At 38.5% G+C, this 21,614-nt stretch overlaps 1 protein-coding gene across 3 annotated transcripts in view; it reads left to right on the top strand.

The window, feature by feature from the left end:
- Positions 1-651: 651 nt before the first annotated feature.
- ZDHHC17 (zinc finger DHHC-type palmitoyltransferase 17) overlaps positions 652-21,614 on the top strand; it is a 126,060-nt gene continuing 105,097 nt past the window's right edge. For 2 of the 3 annotated variants that reach the window (XM_057556328.1, XM_057556326.1), the window contains exon 1: positions 652-856. In XM_057556328.1, the coding sequence (XP_057412311.1) occupies positions 764-856 (93 nt within the window). In that variant the 5' untranslated portion in view covers positions 652-763. Of the gene's footprint in view, positions 857-1,101; positions 1,279-21,614 lie in introns of those variants that run through there. The other variant, XM_057556327.1, reaches the window with a different exon arrangement.

The raw sequence follows: 21,614 nt of genomic DNA, 5'->3' as shown, positions 1-21,614 counted from the left end.
TTGAGGGCGTACATCCTTAATGTGGTTACTTTTAATTCAAGACCAATGAGGGCAGGTTGCGATGATTTTTAACAGGCTTCTCCAGGAGGAAATCCCAAGCTCTATCCGTGTTTTACCGGGCGCCCCCCGGAGGCATAAATTGCGGGATGACCTTTTTGAATGCGGAGGAAGGGGTGCGTCTTTCGTCTTCTGGAGCGATGCACATCTGGATTCAAGCCTGAGACCCAAAACCTAGTACCTGGAGCGAAGTGATGGTTCCACTCCGGGTCTCTGAGAAGGGGTCCCGGGGGTATCGTATCGGGACAGTGGGGTTTGCGGGTTTGGACGCCCCGACTGCCGGGGATCCCGAATCTCGGCTGCGCCTCTCCGGAGCCCTGCTTTCGTTCCCGTGCCGCCGCTTGGTTTCCCACATTAACTACCCGGTTGCCCAGCAGCCGCCTCCCCGGGGTAGCCAGAGGCGCACAGCTGCCTGGGGCGCGGGCCCGCTCGCGAGTGGCAGCGCCCACGCCCAGAGCCTTCCGCCCGCCTGCCCCGGCGCAGTGCAGCAGAGCGCGCTCCCGCTCGGACCGGCCCGGCCCGGCACGCGCGCACGCGCGCAGGGACCCGTGCTCCCCGAGGGGGGAGGGGGCAGAGGGGGCGTCACGGGGGGAAGGGAAGGAGGAGGAGGAGGCGGCCGCGTTGCCTCCGGCGGGGCTCGAGCTCGCCCTCGCGCTCGCCCTCCGCCTTGCCCGAACCCCGCGAGGGTGAAACGCTTTCTCCCGGCATGCAGCGGGAGGAGGGATTTAACACCAAGATGGCGGACGGCCCGGATGAGTACGAGACCGAAGCGGGCTGCGTGCCCCTTCTCCATCCAGAGGTGAGAAACGGCGCCGAGCGCATTCCTAGCCCTGCGATCCTCCAACCTTTCTCCGCCGGGCTCGCAGGGGGCGGTGGCCTGCGTGTTCGGGGTAGTGGAACGCGCGGAAGTTGGGGAGGGCGGGGAGGCAAATCCAGGCCCGAGCGCGGCTGTGAGCGGATAACGGGGGAGGAGATAGCGGGGCGGGCCCGGCCGGGGCGGGCTCTGGGACGCCGTCCCTGGTTGTGCCTGGAGGACAGAGGTGGAGATGTTGAAGATTCTACTCTGTCGCCGCGCTGCTCGCGGGTGCATTGGCGGCGGGGGCCTGGTGCTGGTTTGGAACCGCACGATAAGCCCCTAGTCCTGCTCCAAGCCTCTCGGGGCGAGAAGGAAGCGCGTCTGGTTTTGATTTCTTCCCTTTTCCTTCGCCAGAGTGAATGACGGTATCTATTCCTCCCATTTGGCTCACTGTGGGGGAGTGTAGGGGACGAACACAGTTTTTTGGCCAAAGTGATGTCCTTCCCGTGATGCCATAGGCAGCACCTCGGGGCCCCTTGTGTCTTTTATGTCCTTCTTTGAGCGTTTGTCCTTAAGCGATTAAAAAGAGAGGTCAGAACTTTTGGGAATTAGACCTACGCTCACATTAGCTTGTCACAGTACCGTGTTTTTTCGGGGGGGGGGGCGGGAGCCAGAGGAGGACAGTGCAACACGTTTCCCATCACATGAGTATCTTCCCCTGTAAGTAAACAGTGACCCTCTCCAAGATCAGTAGCATTCTGTTAGTTTATAGCTGAGCTAGTGCTAGTTCAGGCCTGGAAGCAATTCTTGATGCATTCCGGTTTTTAGTGATCCATAGTGCTGTGCGGAGGGCAGCAGCAAAGCTTCCTGAAGAACTCCTGTAGTTTTTATGAGCTTAAGGGATGAAGACAATCTTTGTGTTGTAGTAGGGTGAACAAACATGGAAGTCTCTACTTGGTTATCTTGCATTAGAATGATTCTGTTTATTTCTGGAGTTGGGATTATAGCATGCTTATATTACTTAGTATAATATAAATATAAGCACTTACCCATGTTATATGTTAATACTCATCACCTCATTCATCACTTTGACTTATCAAAAACAGTGGCACAGTTCCTTAGGAATATACCTGGGCCACTCTCAATGAAAAGGCTACTTTGGATTTCTGACAGAGTTCTACAGTAAAACTAAACATTTTTTTTTTTTGACCAAAGTGGTAAAAAAAAATTCTCAGAATTGGCATCGGAGACATCTCTCTTTTAGTTCACACTTTAGGCCCTAAAAATATATCAAGAAATAGACAAAGTTTTCAGATGATGCATTGAAAATGTTGCTAAGGAATATTTCTATTCATCTACTCCTGTGAAAGTATTTTAAATACTTAAATATTGATTCTATGGATTTTAACATAACTCTTCTTTCTTCATAAACCTTTGCTTTGTGAAATAGTTCATTGTTTGGTACTTTAGGAATAATTTCAACAGGCAACAAATCCAGAAATTGCTTTGTATAATGTAATGGGCTGTAGGCTTGGAATTTAGAGACCAGTCTTCAAGTTGCCATTTAATAGACTATTACTAGAAAATCAACTTCCTCATCATTGGAAGTGGAAGTTGAAATAGATGATATGTACCATTCCTTTTTGCTTGACAAACACAAGGTCCACTTAGTTTAGGTGTTTTGAGTCTTAAGCTCATAACTACCAGGCCTAAGGTCTTTCTGCATTTTTCCTGTGGTTAGTTCTGCATTCACACCTGGTACAGACCTGGTATAGTTCTGCTGCTTCCTTGCTGTGCATTCTTGGGCAAGCTACTTCCCTGAGTTTTAGCTTCATGATTTATAATAATGGGATGAAATAATAATAACTAATAAGCTGAGGATTAAGTGAGATAATATATTATTTTTTGTTGTTAAAGTAAGTGGTGTCTTCCTACTCCCTTGGAAAGAAACCTAGCAAACCTTTTTTGCTTTGGTGAACAAATAAAATAATAGTACCTTTAAGTCATTTTTGGAGAGAACATAAACTTTTGGTCAAACTTGGGTTCCAATTCTGGATTTGTAGTAATTAGCCAAGTAACCTGAGACAGGTTCTTAATCTCTTAAAGCCTCAGTTTGTTCATCAGAAAATGGAGATGCTGCCTAGTTCACTTGGCTTTAAGGGATTAGGTGAGATTCTTTGTTGAGGTTTAAGAACTGGCACATTGTAGGTGCTCAGTTAATGTTACTCCTTTCTGCACCAGAAGGAGGGCGGTGTTATACATTTATTTTGATTTTGATGACTGGTGTAGAAACTTGTGTGGGGTTTTTTTTTTTTAAACATCTTTATTGGAGTATATTGCTTTACAATGGTGTGTTAGTTTCTGATCTATAACAAAGTGAATCAGCTATACATATACATATGTTCCCATATCTCTTCCCTCTTGTATCTCCCTCCCTCCCACCCTCCCTATCCCACCCCTCTAGATGGTCACAAAGCACCAGCTGATCTCCCTGTGCTATGCAGCTGCTTCCCACTAGCTATCTATTATACGTTTGGTAGTGTATATATGTCCATGCCACTCTCTCACTTTGTCACAGCTTACACTTCCCCCTCCTCATATCCTCATGTCCATTCTCTAGTAGGTCTGTGTCTTTATTCCCATCTTACCACTAGGTTCTTCATGACCTTTTTTTTTTTTTTTCCTTAGATTCCATATATATGTGTTAGCATACTGTATTTGTTTTTCTCTTTCTGACTTACTTCACTCTGTATGACAGACTCTAACTCCATCCACCTCACTACAAATAACTCAATTTCGTTTCTTTCTTTTTTTTTTTTTTTTAAATATTTATTTATTTATTTATTTATTTATGGCTGTGTTGGGTCTTCGTTTCTGTGCGAGGGCTTTCTCTAGTTGTGGCAAGCGGGGGCCACTCTTCATCGCGGTGCGCGGGCCTCTCACCATCGTGGCCTCCCTTGTTGCGGAGCACAGGCTCCAGATGCGCAGGCTCAGCAATTGTGGCTCACGGGCCTAGTTGCTCCGCGGCATGTGGGATCCTCCCAGACCAGGGCTCGAACCCGTGTCCCCTGCATTGGCAGGCGGACTCCCAACCACCGCGCCACCAGGGAAGCCCTCGTTTCTTTTTATGGCTGAGTAATATTCCATTGTATATATGTGCCACATCTTCTTTATCCATTTATCCGATGATGGACACTTAGGTTGCTTCCATGTCCTGGCTATTGTAAATAGAGCTGCAACGAACATTTTGGTACATGACTCTTTTTGAATTATGGTTTTCTCAGGGTATATGCCCAGTAGTGGGATTGCTGGGTCGTATGGTAGTTCTATTTTTAGTTTTTTGAGGAACCTCCATACTGTTCTCCATAGTGGCTGTATCAATTTACATTCCCACCAACAGTGCAAGAGGGTTCCCTTTTCTCCACACCCTCTCCAGCATTTATTGTTTCTAGATTTTTTGATGATGGCCATTCTGACCAGTGTGAGATGATATCTCATTGTAGTTTTGATTTGCATTTCTCTAATGATTAATGATGTTGAACATTCTTTCATGTGTTTGTTGGCAATCTGTATATCTTCTTTGGAGAAATGTCTATTTAGGCCTTCTGCCCATTTTTGGATTGGGTTGTTTGTTTTTTTGTTATTGAGCTGCATGAGTTGCTTGTATATTTTGGAGATTAATCCTTTGTCAGTTGCTTCGTTTGCAAATATTTTCTCCCATTCTGAGGGTTGTCTTTTGGTCTTGTTTATGGTTTCCTTTGCTGTGCAAAAGCTTTTAAGTTTCATTAGGTCCCATTTGTTTATTTTTGTTTTTATTTCCATTTCTCTAGGAGGTGGGTCAAAAAGGATCTTGCTGTGATTTATGTCATAGAGCGTTCTGCCTATGTTTTCCTCTAAGAGTTTGATAGTGCCTGGCCTTACATTTAGGTCTTTAATCCATTTTGAGTTTATTTTTGTGTATGGTGTTAGGGAGTGTTCTAATTTCATACTTTTACATGTAGCTGTCCAGTTTTCCCAGCACCACCTATTGAAGAGGCTGTCTTTTCTCCACTGTATATTCTTGCCTCCTTTATCAAAGATAAGGTGACCATATGTGCGTGGGTTTATCTCTGGGCTTTTTATCCTGTTCCATTGATCTATATTTCTGTTTTTGTGCCAGTACCATACTGTCTTGATTACTGTAACTTTGTAGTTTGTGTGGGTTTTAATTTAGTGGAATAGGATCTTGCAGGAACAAGTTTATTTTACTTTTTATGTTCAAATTTAACACTGTGTCACAAAAATAGAGTCTCACTATTTGTTGAATAGGTGAATTATTTGTGGGATAAAGAAATTAGCTATCCTTAAATCTCCTGTTAGTATGCAGACTGCTCACTGTTAAAACCTTTCTTAGGGGATTATGTAATTAGATTAACAACGAACCCTTCTTTTTAGAGATATTTGCTATGAGAGAACCTTACTTTTCAATTAATTAAATAATCCATTCATTTAGTCAGTCACTTAAACATTTGTTTATTTTGAGACTTCAGTATATTTGTGGTAAATACAGAAACAGTATAGGATACTGGTTAAGAGCCAAGACTCTGGTGACAAATGGAGAATCTAGGTTCTGCCACTTACTATCATCATGGTCAAATTACATTTTACATTTTTGTGAAATTAGGATAATAGTACCTACCTCTTAGAGTCATTGTGAGTATTAACTAGAATAATGTTTGTAAAGCAGTCATCACAGACCTAGGCATGTAGACTGCCAAGCAAATGTAAAGAACTCTGACATATAGTGAGTACTGATGCTGTTGACTTTGTTTTCTGATGAAATAAGATTGTTTTATTTTAATGGAAGAAATTAGAGGCTATTTGGAAAAAGATAAACTGATTATCAGGGGATTAGGGTGCTAATCCCAGCTCTTCCACTTTAGGCTAGTGGACATTTAAACTACACTTAGTTTCTTTGCTTTTAAGATAAAGAGGCTAGACTGGATGCTCTCTTCAGATTTCTTTAAACTCTAATGCTCTGTGGTATATTGTGATTTTTCAAGATTGATAGGCTTGAGCATCTATCTACTAGGTGCATAACACTGTACTAGGTTATATGGGTGAAAATAGAATAAATAGAATAGCTTATGCTCTCCAGAAGTTAATGATCCAGTTGGAAAGATATCAGAATACAAATAAGTGCTGAAATGAGAAGTGTAGGCTGTAAGTAGGTTCGGATTCCTGTTATCTAGAATGGTTAGAAGTAAAACTTCAGCAGAGATAAAGACCATATGTTGGTCTACAGATCCAGCTGGCTTGCTGTCACCAGCCTTCCGTTTCACTCACTAGTACGTCCTCAGTAAGCCTTCTCTGCTCTTTCATAGAATGAGGCCACAATACTCCCTTCAGCCAGAGTATTATTATAAGGGCTCTCTGTCTCAGCAGGATCTGACTCAGAGCTTTGAACTGGATTGCCTAGATTACCTGGGGCTTTCATCTCTTGCTCGCTTACTTTTTTTCTCAATTTCAAACTTCTATTACTGTCTTTTCTCTAGTGTCTCATTTTTTTTTTAATGGTAACTTTTTTGCTTCACATTAAATTTGTCCATATTCATGTCTCATTTTTTCTTTGTTTAGAATATTAATCTGAAGAACTACTACATCTCCTGTCTTTACAGATTTTACAAAATCTATTTTTTGAAACTTTTCTTTAGTGAAAGTGGTTTTGCCTTTTTCCATTACTAAATTTTTTTGCCCTATTATATAGCGATATACATGTGTACACATATATAAACTCATTTGTTTTCATAAAGCAGATAGAAAGATACTTTGAAAATAACTTTTCTTTTTCTGATAGATTGTGGGCACACTCTTTCCCTTCAAAACATGTCTTTCTGTCAGTCTTTAGGATCTGATGCCTTTTTTATTCAGCAAAAATGCTATAGGCCATATACTTGTAATTTAGATTTAAAAATACTATACCCTAAGCATAGTAACTACTGAGTCAATATATAAAAATGAAAATGCAACTAATTGGTGACCTCATGGATTGTGGCAAAGCCAAAGTTGAAAATTACTGACCTGTAGAACCAAAAAATTATATTTGATTGAGAGAAATGCCATTTTACTGTTTTGACCTCTTTGTTTTGTTTCGATCCCTATTTTTATTTAATTTGTGAGACCTATCCCAAAAGTATTTATTAAGAGGGGACTGTGGCGTGGGTAAATATAAGAGGATGTAGGTTAAAAGTGAGAGTGCTGGTGTTTGGCTGCTTGAGTTCAAATCCTAGTTTTGTACTTACTAGCTTTGTGACTCTGGGCAAGTTATTGAACTGTGTTCCAATTTTCCAGACTAAAATGGGAATATAATAGCTCCTACCTCATGAAGCTGTCGTGAAGATGAAATGAGAGAATGTATATAAAGTTCTATGTCTGGCACTTAGTAACACAATACATGTTAGCTATTAATGTTATGATTAGTTATTAAGATCTCAAGCAATAGTAGTATACATATATTAGATATTGAGGCAACTGTCTAGGTAGCTAAGATAACGAAAATTGGTTGTCTGGGGTTTGAGGAGAGGACAGGCAGAGTACTCTTTATTATAAGCCTTTTTTGCACTGTTTAATTTTCTTAAAGATGTGTGCTTTGATATGAGGAGTGTTTATTGAGTATCTAAGTATGGTCTTGATGCTTTGATAGGCCATAGAATAATGAGGAATACAGAATAAGGCATTTTAAAATAACAAAAGATGAATTGGAGGCCTTCAGATCCCTCAGGATAGATGAACATGAGTGTGTGCATGTGTGTGTATTTTGTTAAAAATTTTAAATGCATTGTGGACCTCCTTTCCTCTAGAGAGTATCCTAAGGGTGTGTTAGGGTAGTTAGGGTTGGTTAGTCATTTAAAGTGTCTTGATGTAGTGTGCTTTTAACAGAACTCCCAACAGCCACATAATCCAGAAAGATGTTATTTCAATATCAGGGTTATGTGAAATTCTCTTTCAAAACATCATCTATTTCTAATATTATTTTATGATTAGATTCTATTACAGATAGGTAATTCAAGAATAAAATATCAAATAGTTTAAGCTTTGGAATTTAAAAAGTTGATTCAAGGCAATATTATATTTATAAAATATGCAAGTAAAATTCTCACCCAGTGCAATAATTATCCATTTGTAGGATGATATCTTCTGTTAAATTCTCCTTAAAATAGAGCTACAGGTAGCTAATTTGAAAGTAGAGTGAAACTTGAGCCTTCTTTAAATGAGATATTATGAAGAACTTAACTTCCTGAATTATAGAGGGTTAACAGAATATTTTTCATTTTTGTCTCAATTGGTGTTGAAAATTTACCAAATGAATTACTCTACTTTCTAGGATTAATACATACTAAATATGATAGAATCTTTCTTTGATAAATCAGAATATTATAGTATCCTAGGCTCATCTTTCTGATTACTGATAATTATTGTTGAGGAGATGGAAGTGATAGGGCTAAATGTACCTGAAGGGGTTTCTTTGTATATATGTCAGATAACTTGTGTTTTTTATCAGTTGTTTTATACTAGGAAAAATCAAGTGAAAAATACTGTTAATTACTGATTGAGATGTTACTGTACCCTCATTCAGTTTTTAAAAATGTATGTGTGTGTGTATTATGAACATCTGTTAATTTATGAAGGATTTAATGAAGGATGAACAAAACTGGTGACCAAAACTATCTCCATTCTCATTAAAATAAATGAACAAATGAACGAATGAACAAACCCTTTTGTGAGGTGAAGAAGTTGCTTGTCGTGTTAGTTAGAATTCTTGGATTGCAGATGTCACCAACCTTTTAAAAATCTACTTGGGCAAAAAAGGGAATTTACTGGTCCACATAACCCAAACTCAGGATGGCATGGGTGCAGTTGGGCTCAAGGATAATTGGAACCTGAGCTGAGAATGTCACCAAGACAATCTTCTCTCTCTCCTCATCTCTGCCTTTCAGCTTCATTTTCTCCTAATGCAGAGCAACTTCTTTATTCTGTGTAGTGGGGACATGGATGCCAGCGTTGATCTCTCAAATCTCAGCTAACCATTAGAGAGGGACTGCATGTCTTTCCTTATTCCACATTGGAAAGTGGCAGTGTGTCCACTCATATGACCACAGGAGAGGGTCTGAACTTTGCCAGGCTATCTTGCTGGGAGTTGGAGGAGGAACAGTTTCCTTAAAGCAGGAATGCTAGCAGGGAAACTGTTTCTGTCCTCTGTACTCTTAGTGTGAAGAACTGTTTGTTTGCTTTGTTCCAGTCTTCTAGTTTTTTACGTACTTAGAGATGCTGTAATTACACTGCACTCATTGTTAACAGTAAATGTTCTAGTTGAGCTACTGAATAGCATGCTGCATGAATAATCTAGACCAAGGTTGGGAAACTTTCTCTGTAAAGGCCAGATAGTAAGAATTTTCAAGTTTGTGGGCCATGTAGTCTCTGTAGCAACTACTCAGCTCTGTGGTGGTTGTATGAAAGCAGCTGTAGACAATATGGAAATGAATGGGTGTGCTGTGTTTCAATAAAACTTTATATATTAAATCAGGTGCTGGGCTAGATTTGAACTGTGGACTCTATTTGCCAGCCCCTGATCTAGATAATACATAGGAACTCCAAGAAATTTATATTAAAATATATGATATTTCAGTGCATTAAATCCCATTAACCACTGGTGTGCAATAACTTCATCAGAACTAGATTTGCGTGGTAGATGGGTTGGGTAAAGTAAGAATGTATATATATATGTGTGTGTGTGTGTGTGTGTGTGTGTGTGTGTGTGTGTGTGTGTGTGTGTATTAGAACCTTATGGAGAACTTTATTAGAATACACGTGTTTCCATATACACCTCTCACAGTTTCTAATTTAGTATTTGGGTTTGTGGTATGTACGTTTTGAAAAACTTTCAGAGGTGATTCTGATAATTCCATACTTTATCCTCCCCTCTCTGATATGCACTTGATGTGTGGGAAAAGTTTTATTACTTTTTTTTTTTACACAAGGTGGAGGAAAGTATCTAATTTTTCATTTATGGTATGAGGCATTGTATTGTGTGCTTTTCATGTTATCTTCTCAATCTGATGGATAATCACAATGGTAATTGCTAACAGTTACCAAATTATAACTGAACTAGCCACGGTCCTAAACAGTTTTGCTTATATATTCATTCGTTTAATTCTCACACCTTTTTTAATACCTCTTTTACAAATGAGAGGATTGAGGCATAGAGAGGGTAAGTAACTTGCTGGTAAGTGGCAGAACTGAATTAGAATCCAGGTTCAAACTGCTGGAATCCAGTTGTCCATTTTGTATTGTGATAGTGATGATACAGAGTTGATTGAATAGTTAGCTGTGATGACAAAAGTCCTCATTTATTTGAAAAACTATTTTTAATAGACTAGTTTTTAGAGTAGTTTGAGGTTCACAGCAACATTGAGCAGAAAGTACAGAGAATTCCCATATACCCTGTGTCAACAACTTGCCCCGGAGGTGGCACATTTGTTACAGTTGATGAACCTGTGTTGACACATCATTATCACCCAAAGTCTGTACTTTACCTTAGGGTTCACTTTTGGGTTTTAATATGGGTTTTGACAAATGTATAATGACATGTATCCACTATTACAGTATCATACAGAATAGTTTCACTACCCTAAAAATCCTTTGTGTTCCGCCTACTCATCCCTCCCTCTCTGCTAACTCTGGCAACCACTGATCTTTTTGCGGTCTCCATAGTTTTCCCTTTACCATAATGTCATGTACAGTTGATCCTTGAACAACGCATGTTTGAACTGTGTGGATCCACTTATGCATGGATTTTTTTCAGTAGTAAATACTACAGTACTATGTGCATCTTACAATCAACAGCATCTTTGATTCTGAGGAATCCTCCCTCTACATAAAGTTTAGAACGGCACTTGACACATAGAGTTAGCTATCATCTGTTTTATAATCTTTCCTTTCTTTCTGCCGTTCAAGATTATGAGAGAGAATTGTAACAGATTGTTAAATCTGTTTCTACCTTGGAGATTTTATCTCCTTTCACTGTAATTATAAATACTCATTAATCTTCATTCATAATTCTGTAACTATAATCATGAATAAACTGTAGACATTATTTTCTAAGGAAATTTTGCTTTCTGATAGAACACTTGATATAAATATCCAGATCTTACAGCTGTTTATGTAAGAAGTTAGTTAACTTGATTTCATAAGTTCCCATTATTTAAACTTGTTTTTTCCTTGTTTGTCTCCTTTTTCCTGTGGGTAATTGTATGTTACCAAGTTCAAAAAAAGGCCACACTTGGGGAAAAAAATTGACAAACTAGAATCTAGCAGACCAAATAAAAATGTAAACTTTCTGAAATATCCTAACATGTGATTTATTTTGTATTGTTGAATAGTATATGAATTTTCAAGGTATCAGAAATTTAAATTCCAGCATGGGCTTTTGGCTTTTAAAAGAAAGCAGCACAGGATTATTGTCAAAAAAAATTTAAATAGTACAGAAGGCTATATAGAAGATAAAAGCATATATAAATGTATATTTCATATACATGCTTATATACATTTATTTCCTTGTTTTTGTTACATAAATGGTATCATACAATGTTATAAAATTTACATTTTTTCTGAATACACTTTGGCCACAGTTTCATCTTAGCGTATGATGATCTTTCCCATTCTTTGTAATGTCTAGACCTGCCTTGTCCAATATGGTAGCCACCAATGACATGTGGCTATTTAAATTTAAATTGATTACAATGAATAAAATAAAAAATTGAGCTTTTCAGTCATATTAGTCACATTTTAAGTGTTCATTAGCCATGTGTGGCTAGTGACTACTGTTTTAGACAGCACAGAAATACAGAATATATCAGTAATTGCAGAAAGTTTTGTGGGACAACACTGGTCTGGACAGTTTTTTAAAAATTTATGTCTTTTAAAAATATTTTCTACTACATAACTATTTTTATTGAGGCATATTGTATTTATAAGTTGCACATATTTTAAATGTTTAAGTTGATGGCTTTCTTTGAATTAAAATCTTTTATATGGAGATAATTGTAGATTCACATGTAGTTGTAAGAAAAAATGCAGAGAGATCCTGTGTACCCTTTACCCAGATTTTCCCAATGGTTAACACCTTGCAAAATTATAATACCACATCCAGGAGATTGATATTAAATCAGTGAAGATACAGAATATTTCTATCACCACAAAGATCTTTCATATTGCCTTTGTATACCCATACCAATCTATTCCCCATTTGTATAATTTTGTAATTTTAAGAATGTTATTTAACTGGAATCATGTTGTGTGTATCCCTGTGAGACTGGCTTTTTTCATTCAGCATAATGCTTTGGAGATTCATCCAGGTTTTAGCATATATCAGTAGTTCATTCCTTTTTATTACTGGGTAGTATGTTGGATGTACCACAGTTTATTTAACTATTTACCCATTGATGGACATCTGTGTTGTTTCCGATTCTTGGTTATTATAAATAAAGCTGCTTTAAATATTTGTGTAAAGGTCTTTGTGTAAACATAAGTTTTCGTTTCTCTAGGATAAATGCCCAGGAGTGCAATTACTGGGTCATATGATAGTTGTGTGTTAATATTTTTAAGAAACTGTCAAGCTGTTTTCTGGAGTGGCTGTACATTTTACATTACAACCAGCGGTATATGAGTAATCTGATCCCTCTTCGTCTCATTAGCCCATTTTAATAGGTATGTGATGATAAGTCATTGTGTTATTAATTTACATTTCCCTAATGGCTAATGATGCTGACTTTGTTTTCATGTGTTTATTTGCCATCTATATATCCTCCTGGGTTAAATGTCTCTTTGTGTCTGTATTAGTTTGCCAGGGCTGCCATAACAAAATACCACATATGGAGTGGCTTAGATAATGGAAATTTATTTTCTCACAGTTCTGGAGGCTAGGAATCCAAGAACAACGTGTTGGCAGGTTTGGTTTCTTCTGATGTCTTACTCTGCTTAACAGATGGCATTCCTCTTGCTGTGTCCTCAACATGGTTTTTCCTTTGTGTATATGCATCTCTGGTGTCTGTGTGTCCAAATTTTCTTTTCCTCTAAGGACACCAGTCACACTGGATTAGGGCCCATCCTTATGACTTCATTTTAACTTGATTCCCTCTGTAAAGGGCCTAGCTCCAAATACATTCACATTCTGAGGTACTGGAAGTTAGGGCTTCAACAGATGGATTTGGGGGGACACAACTCAGCCCATAATAGTATCTTTTGCCAATTAAAAAAAAATTGATTGTTTATTTTACTGTTGAGTTTTGAGAAGTTTGTGTTTTCATTTTTGTTTTTAATACCCTAGACACTAATCTTTTGTTGTAGGTTGCAAATATTTTCTCCCAGTCTGTAGCTTGTCTGTTCATCCTCGTAACAGGGTCTTTCTCAGAGCATAAATTTAAATTTTGATGAATTTCAGTTTATAAATTTTTTTCTTTTATGTATTGTGCTTTTTATGTCAAGTTTAAGATCTCTTTGCCTAGCTATAGATCCAAGAGTTTTTTGCCTTTTTCTTTTTTAAACAGTTTATTGTTTTACATATAACATTTAAGTTCAGGATCAATTTTGAATTACTTCTTGTATAAATTGTGAGAATTAGGTTGAGCTTCATTTTTTCCCCCCCTATAAATGTCCAAGTACTCCAGCACTATTTGTTGAAAAGCTTATTGTTCCTCCATTGAACTGCTTTTACATTGTTGTCAAAGATCAGGTGAGCATGTTTGTATGTTTTTATTTCTGGGTTCTGTCTTCTGTTTCATTGATCTATGTGTCTATCTCTCAGCCAGTATGACACAATCTTGATTGTTGGAGCTATATAATAGGTCTTGAAATTGAGTAGACTCCTTCTTCCTACAATTCTTTTTTTTTAAAATTATTTTGCCTGTTTTAGTTGCTTTTGCATATAAATTTTATTTATTTTTAGTGTTTATTTAAAAATTTTTTTTATTGGAGTATAATTGCTTTACAATGTTGTGTTAGTTTTTGCTGTACAATAAAGTGAATCAGCTGTATGTATACATATATCCCCTCCCTCTTGGACCTCCCTCCCACCCCCCACCCCACCCATCTAGGTCGTCAGAGAGCGCCGAGCTGAGCTTCCTGTGCTTTATAGCATGTTCCCACTAGCTATCTATTTTATGCATGGTAGTGTATATATGTCAGTCCTAATCTCCCAATTCGCCCACCCTCCCTTTCCTCCCCGTGTCCACATGTCTGTTCTCTACATCTGTGTCTCTATTCCTGCCCTGCAAATAGGTTCATCTGTACCATTTTTCTAGAGTCCACATATATGTGTTAATATATGGTATTTGTTTTTCTCTTTCTGGCTTACTTCACTCTGTATGACAAACTCTAGGTCCATCCACATCTCTACAAATGACCCAATTTCATTTCTTTTTATGGTTGAGTAATATTCCATTGTATATATGTACCACATCTTCTTTATCCATTCATCTGTCGTTGGACATTTAGATTGTTTTCATGTCCTGGCTATTGTAAATAGTGCTGCAGTGAACATTGGGGTACATATGTCCTTTTGAGTTATGGTTTTCTCAGGGTATATGCCCAGGAGTGGGATTGCTGGGTCACATGATAGTTCTCTTTTTAGTTTTTTAAGGAACCTCCATACTGTTCTCCATAGTGGCTATATCAGTTTACATTCCCACCAACAGTACAAGAGGGTTTTCTTTTCTCCACACCCTCACCAGCATTTATTGTTTGTAGATCTTATGATGATGGCCCTTCTGACTGGTGTGAGGTGATACCTCATGGTAGTTTTGATTTCCATTTCTCTAATAATTAGTGATGTTAAGCATCCTTTTATGAGCCCCTTGGCCATTTGTCTGTCCTCCTTGGAGAGATGTCTGTTTAGGTCTTCCACCCATTTTTTTTTTTTTTTTTTTTAAAGGTTTTTTTTTTTTTTTTTTTAAATTCACGTTCTTTTATTTTATTTTTATTTTATGACTGTGTTGTGTCTTCGTTTCTGTGCGAGGGCTTTCTCTAGTTGCGGCAAGTGGGGACCACTCTTCATCGCGGTGCGCGGGCCTCTCACCATCGCGGCCTCTCACCATCGCGGCCTCTCTTGTTGCGGAGCACAGGCTCCAGACGCGCAGGCTCAGTAGTTGTGGCTCACGGGCCCAGTTGCTCCGTGGCATGTGGGATCTTCCCAGACCAGGGCTCGAACCCGTGTCCCCTGCATTGGCAGGCAGATTCTCAATCACTGTGCCACCAGGGAAGCCCCATTTTTTTTTTTTTAATTAAGTTATTTATTTTTGGCTGCATTGTGTCTTTGTTGCTGTGCGCGGGCTTTCTCTAGTTATGGTGAGTGGGGGCTACTCTTCATTGCAGTGTGCGGGCTTCTCATTGCGGTGGCTTCTCTTGTTGTGGAGCTGGGGCTCTAGGCGCGCAGGCTTCAGTAGTTGTGGCAAACAGGCTCAGTAGTTGTGGCACACGGGCTTAGTTGCGCTGCAGCATGTGGGATCTTCCCAGACCAGGGCTTGAACCCGTGTCCCCTGCATTGGCAGGCGGATTCTTAACCACTGTGCCACCAGGGAAGCCCCGCCCATTTTTTGATTGGGTTGTTTTTTTTGATATTGAGCTCCATGAGCTGTTTGTATATTTTTGGAGATTAATCCTTTGTCCATTGCTTCGTTTGCAAATATTTTCTCCCATTCTGAGGGTTGTCCTTTCATCTTGTTTATGGTTTCCTTTGCTGTGCAAAAGCTTTTAAGTTTCATTAGGTCCCATTTGTTTATTTTTGTTTTTATTTTCATTACTCTAGGAGGTGGGTCAAAAAAGATCTTGCTGTGGTTTATGTCAGAGAGTGTTTTTCCTATGTTTTCTTCTAAGAGTTTTATAGTATCCGTTCTTACATTTAGGTCTTTAATCCATTTTGAGTTTATTTTTGTGTATGGTGTTAGGGAGTGTTCTAATTTCATTCTTTCACATGTAGCTGTCCAGTTTCCCCAGCACCACTTATTGAAGAGGCTGTCTTTTCTCCATTGTATGTTCTTGCCTCCTTTGTCATAAATTAGGTGACCATGTGTATGTGGGTTTATCTCTGGGCTTTCTCTTCTATACTATTGATCTATATTGCTGTTGTGCCAGTACCATACTGTCTTGATTATTGTAGCTTTGTAGTATAGTTTGAAGTCAGGGAGCCTGATTGCTCCAGCTCCGTTTTTCTTTCTCAAGATTGCTTTGGCTATTCAGGGTCTTTTGTGTTTCCATACAAATTGTAAAATTTTTTGTTCTAATTCTGTGAAGAATGCAATTGGTGATTTGATAGGGATTGCATTGACTCTGTAGATTGCTTTGGATAGTATAGTCATTTTCACAATATTGATTCTTCCAATCCAAGAACATGGTATATCTCTCCATCTCTTTGTGTCATCTGATTTCTTTCATCAGTGTTTTATAGTTTTCGGAGTACAGGTCTTTTGCCTCCTTAGGTAGGCTTATTCTAGGTATTTTACTCTTTTTGTTGCAGTGGTAAAGGGGATTGTTTCTTTAATTTCTCTTTCTGATCTTTCATTGTTAGTGTATAGGAACGCGGGAGATTTCTGTGCATTAATTTTGTATCCTGTAACTTTACCAAATTCATTGATTAGCTCTAGTAGTTTTCTGGTGGCATCTTTAGGATATTCTGTGTATAGTATCATGTCATCTGCAAACAGTGACAGTTTTACTTCTTCTTTTCCAATTTGTATTCCTTTTATTTCTTTTTCTTCTCTGAGTGCCATGGCTAGGACTTCCAAACTATGTTGAATAAGAGTGGCGAGAGTGGACGTCCTTGTCTTGTTCCTGATCTTAGAGGAAATGCTTTCAGTTTTTCACCATTGAGAATGATGTTTGCTGTGGGTTTGTCATGTATGGCCTTTATTATGTTGAGGTAGGTTTCCTCTGTGCTCACTTTCTGGAGAGTTTTTATCATAAATGGGTGTTGAATTTTGTCAAAAGCTTTTTCTGCATCTATTGAGATGATCGTATGGTTTTTATTCTTCAATTTGCTAATATGGTGTATCACATTGATTGATTTGTGTATATTGAAGAATCCTTCCATTCCTGGGACAAATCCCACTTGATCATGGTGTATGATCTTTTCAATGTGTTGTTGGATTCTGTTTGCTAGTATTTTGTTGAGGAATTTTGCGTCTATGTTCATCAGTGATATCAGTCTGTAATTTTCTTTTTTTGTGATATCTTTGTCTGGTTTTGGTATCAGGGTGATGGTGGCCTCATAGAATGAATTCAGGAGTGTTCCTCCCTCTGTAATTTTTTGGAAGAGCTTGAGGAGGATAGTGTTAGCTCTTCTCTAAATGTTTGATAGAATTTACCTGTGAAGCCATCTGGTCCTGGACTTTTGTTTGTTGGAAGATTTTTAATCACAGTTTCAATTTCATTCCTTGAGATAGGTCTGTTTATATTTTCTAATTCTTGGAAAATTGTACCTTTCCAAGAATTTGCCCATTTCTTTGAGGTTGTCCATTTTATTGGCATATAGTTGCTTGTAGTAGTCTCTTATAATCCTTTGTATTTCTGCGGTGTCAGTTGTGATCTCTCCTTTTTCATTTCTAATTTATTGATTTGCATCCTCTCCCTTTTTTTCTTGTTGAGTCTGGCTAAGTGTTTATCAATTTTGTTTATCTTCTCAAAGAACCAACTTTTACTTTTATTGATCTTTGCTATTGTTTTTTTCATTTCTATTTCATTTATTTCTGCTCTGATCTTTATGATTTCTTTCCTACTACTGACTTTGGGTTTTCTTTGTTCTTCTTTCTCTAGTTGCTTTAGGTGTAAGATTAGATTGTTAATTTGAGATTTTTCTTGTTTCTTGAGGTGAGATTGAATTGCTATACACTTCCCTCTTAGAACTGCTTCTGCTGCATCCCATAGGTTTTGGGTCATTTTGTTTTTTTGTCATTTGTTTCTATGCATTTTTTGATTTCCTCTTTAATTTCTTCAGTGATCTCTTGGTTATTTAGTAGCACCCTGTTTAGCCTCAATGTATTTGTGTTTTTTACAGTTTTTTTTTCCTGTAATTGGTTTCTAATCTCATGGCGTTGTGGTCGGAAAAGACGCTTGATACGATTTCAATCTTCTTAAATTTTCCGAGGCTTGATGTGATCACCAAGATGTGATCTATCCTGGAGAATGTTCTGTGTGGACTTGAGAAGGAAGTATATTCTGCCACTTCCGTGTGGAATGTCCTATAAATATCAATTAAATCTATCTGGTCTGTTGTGTCATTTAAATCTTGTGTTTCTTTATTTATTTTCTGTTTGGATGATCTGTCCATTGGTGTAAGTGGGGTGTTAAAGTCCCCCACTATTATTGTGTTAATGTCAATTTCCCCTTTTATGGTTGTTAGCATTTGCTTTATGTATTGAGGTGCTCCTGTGTTGGGTGCATAAATATTTATAATTGTTATATCTTCTTCTTCTTGGATTGATCCCTTGATCATTATGTATTTTAGAATAACCTTGTCTATATACACAAAAAGTCTCGCTGGGCTTTTGATAGGAATTGCATTAAACTTATCTGTCAATGTGGGGAGAATTGACATCTTAACCATTTTTAGTCTTCCAATCCATAAATATGGTATGTCTGTCTATTTATTTAGATCTTCTTTGATTTCTTTCATCAGTGTTCTGTGTCTTTTAGCATAAAAATACTGTATATGTTTGGTTATGCTTAATTTCTATTCTCTCATGCCCACTGAAGGCATTTCTTCAGCAGTTCTCTACTCATACTTCTACCTCATCAGTTTTTGACTCTACCAGATCATTTCTACTAGCAGTCATTTCTCCCATCCTAAAAAGAAAATCTCAAAACCCACACCGTGTTTTCCTTTGATTCCACTTCTTTTCTGCCTACTGCCCTATTTCTTTGCTCTTCCTTGTATCAAAACTCCTCAAGAGATTTGCCTGTACTTGCTGTTCCCAGTTTCTTTCATTCCATCTTTTCTTTAATCAGTTCTAGTCTGGCATGTGCTTCTACCTTGGCAGAGCAACACAAAATCTATATTGCTGTATCCAGTGGTTAACTTGTGGTCCTCATCCTTGTTGACTTTTCAGCAGCATTGATATAGTTGATCTACCTAAATTAACTTTTTTTCAATTTGCTTCCGGGAAATGCAGGTCAAAACAAGATATAATTTAGTACCCATCAGATTCCTCCAAAATTAAGTCTGGTAAATCTAAGTATAGTGAAAAACACATACATTGCTAGTGAGAGTATAAGTTGGTACTGCCACTTTGGAAAGTATTTTAATGACAATAAAGTAGAAGATACTCAAAATCTCTTAATCCAGAAGTTCCAATACTAGGTGCTTACCCTAGAGAAACTTTTACAGATGAGACCTGTATAAGATTGTTCATTGCAGTATGATTTATAGTAGCAAAAAAGTCTCTTAGTAGGGGAATGTATGTGGTTTATTCATGTAATGGAATACTGTCTAATAATTTCATTAAATAAACCAGAACTACATGTTTCAGCACAGGTAAATCCCAAAAAACATAATGTTATGTGAGAAATACTAAGTATTTTAAGATACAGTTTTGTATAATAGGATGTAAAGTGGGATTTTTTCTTGTCATCTAAGCATTTTTCTTGGAGCTCAAAACTGAGGACAGTAGTTGACAAAGGAGCCCTGCAGTATAAACAGAGGTGCTGAACCTGCTGGAAAGTGGCTGTGATTTGTACTGGAACTCTGTTACCTCTAGTCTATACAAGATAAAGAGAGACTTTAGTGGGAACAAAGGGTTCTTGGAAGAGTTATCAACCCAAGAGGGAGTGCTGTAGTGTTTATATTGTCTTCCATGTGGGTTGCAAACAATTCCTCTGAAAGATTGGGGAACTTTTCAGGAGGAAAAATATTTCTCTGGCTGAATGTCTGCTGGGTTGTGGAAAATAGTTAGGCCTCCCTAGGATGCTGTCTGAGTGGAGTGTTAGAGAATTCTTGGAAAAGGGTGATTTGGGTCTCCTGGAATTACTGATGGCCCAGACACTGGGGGCAGCTGCTGCTTTACTGGGGAAGTGTAAAGGTAAGCGATATATAAAATAGCCATACAGTGGAAGAGCCAGGAGAGAGAGCTTCCTCTGTGTGTCCAGTGATGTTGAATTAAAGGTGTTTCCTTTGGGCCAAACAAACACTTTAGAGGCTAGACAAGCTATAGCCATCTTGAAAGAAACTTACCAAAGAGAATTGCCTGCTGGGCAGAAGCAACCCCAAAGTTATACCAGTGACATAGGAGCTGAGGACTTTTTAGAGGTAAGCTGAAGAATGTCTCTTCTGCACCAGAGAATGTTACAGAGGGAGGTTCTGTCAAAGAAAACCAGAGCTGACAGTAGTTAAAATGGTAAAAATGGATTTCATCCAGGAACTATTGTAATAGGGGGAAAGGAGCCCTCAGTATAAAACTGGGCTCAGTTCTGAATACAGCAAGGACAATTGGAGATTTATAGCCAACAGGCAGAATGAGGTGGGGGGGGGTGGTGGTCAGTGGAGGGAAAATACTAAGAGGAGACATCAAGGATAGGGAGATTCTTGCTAAACCAACTTAACAGGATTCTTGCTGAGGGCAAGCCAGGGTGATCAGATAGCAAGGACAGGAAGTTCTCTAAACTGACTTAGCAGGATTCTTGCTAAAGTTGGACTATGCAGTCCCAGTAAGGATGGGAACCAAGGTCAAGGCCTAGTTGAGAAGAATGCTCAGAGGAGTCTGACTGCAGTTTGGTCAAGGAGAGAGTATTTCAGAATTCTCAAAATACCCCACATGAGAGAGGCAACAGTTGATACTGCCAATGACTGAGGATATTTGATAGCTGAGAGAAAACGACAAACAGCACCTAGCCTATGTAATATTAACTTTGCCTCTTTACTTCTCCACCTTTATTCCCATTTCTGGTAAGCAGAATAATGGCTTCCCAAAGATATCAAATCTTAAACCCTGGAACTTGTCCTATAAGTGTTACCTTATAAGGGAAAAAGAATCTTTACAGGGATGATTAAATTAAGGGTCTTGTGATGGGGGAGGTCATTCTGGATATCCAGGTGGACCCTAATTGCAATTACACATATCCTTATAAGAGGGAGGCAGACAGAGATTTGAACACACATACAGAAGGAATAGCCCTTATGAAGCAGACCAGGGAGATTTGAAGATGCTGGCCTCAAATATTGGACTGATGTCACCACAAGCCAAGGTATGCCAGAAGCCACCAGAGCTAGAAGAGGCAAAGAATGGCTTCTCCCCTAGAGCCTCTTTAGGGAACATGGCTCTGCTGACCCTTTGTGATATTGATGTTTGATTTTGATCTTCCGATCTCCAGAACTATAATATAATAAATATGTGTCCTTTTAAGGCACTAAGCTTGTAGAAATCTATTAGAGGATCAATGGGAAACTAACACATATACCATCACACAGTACTATAATAATTTGTTTGTGTAGTAGTGAGAACACAGATAACAGGACAGTTGACTCTGCCTGAAGGAAACAGGGAAGGCTATGGTGACTTTTGAAGTGTGAATTGAAGGATTTGTAAAAGTCTGCCAAACCTGAGATGGGGTGTGCCTTCTGAGTAGAATAGCTAACATGAGCAAAATGATACTGAGGTTTTTAAAGTACATGACTTCTTGGAATGGCTGGTATAAATAAACATGTATGATGCTTGGAAGGAAATGATGAATATTAAAGCTG

This window comes from Balaenoptera acutorostrata, chromosome 11 (assembly GCF_949987535.1).
Source record: "Balaenoptera acutorostrata chromosome 11, mBalAcu1.1, whole genome shotgun sequence".
Lineage (NCBI taxonomy): Eukaryota > Metazoa > Chordata > Mammalia > Artiodactyla > Balaenopteridae > Balaenoptera > Balaenoptera acutorostrata.
The sequence above is the reverse complement of the archived record's forward strand: the minus strand, read 5'-3'. Positions and strand labels throughout refer to the sequence as shown.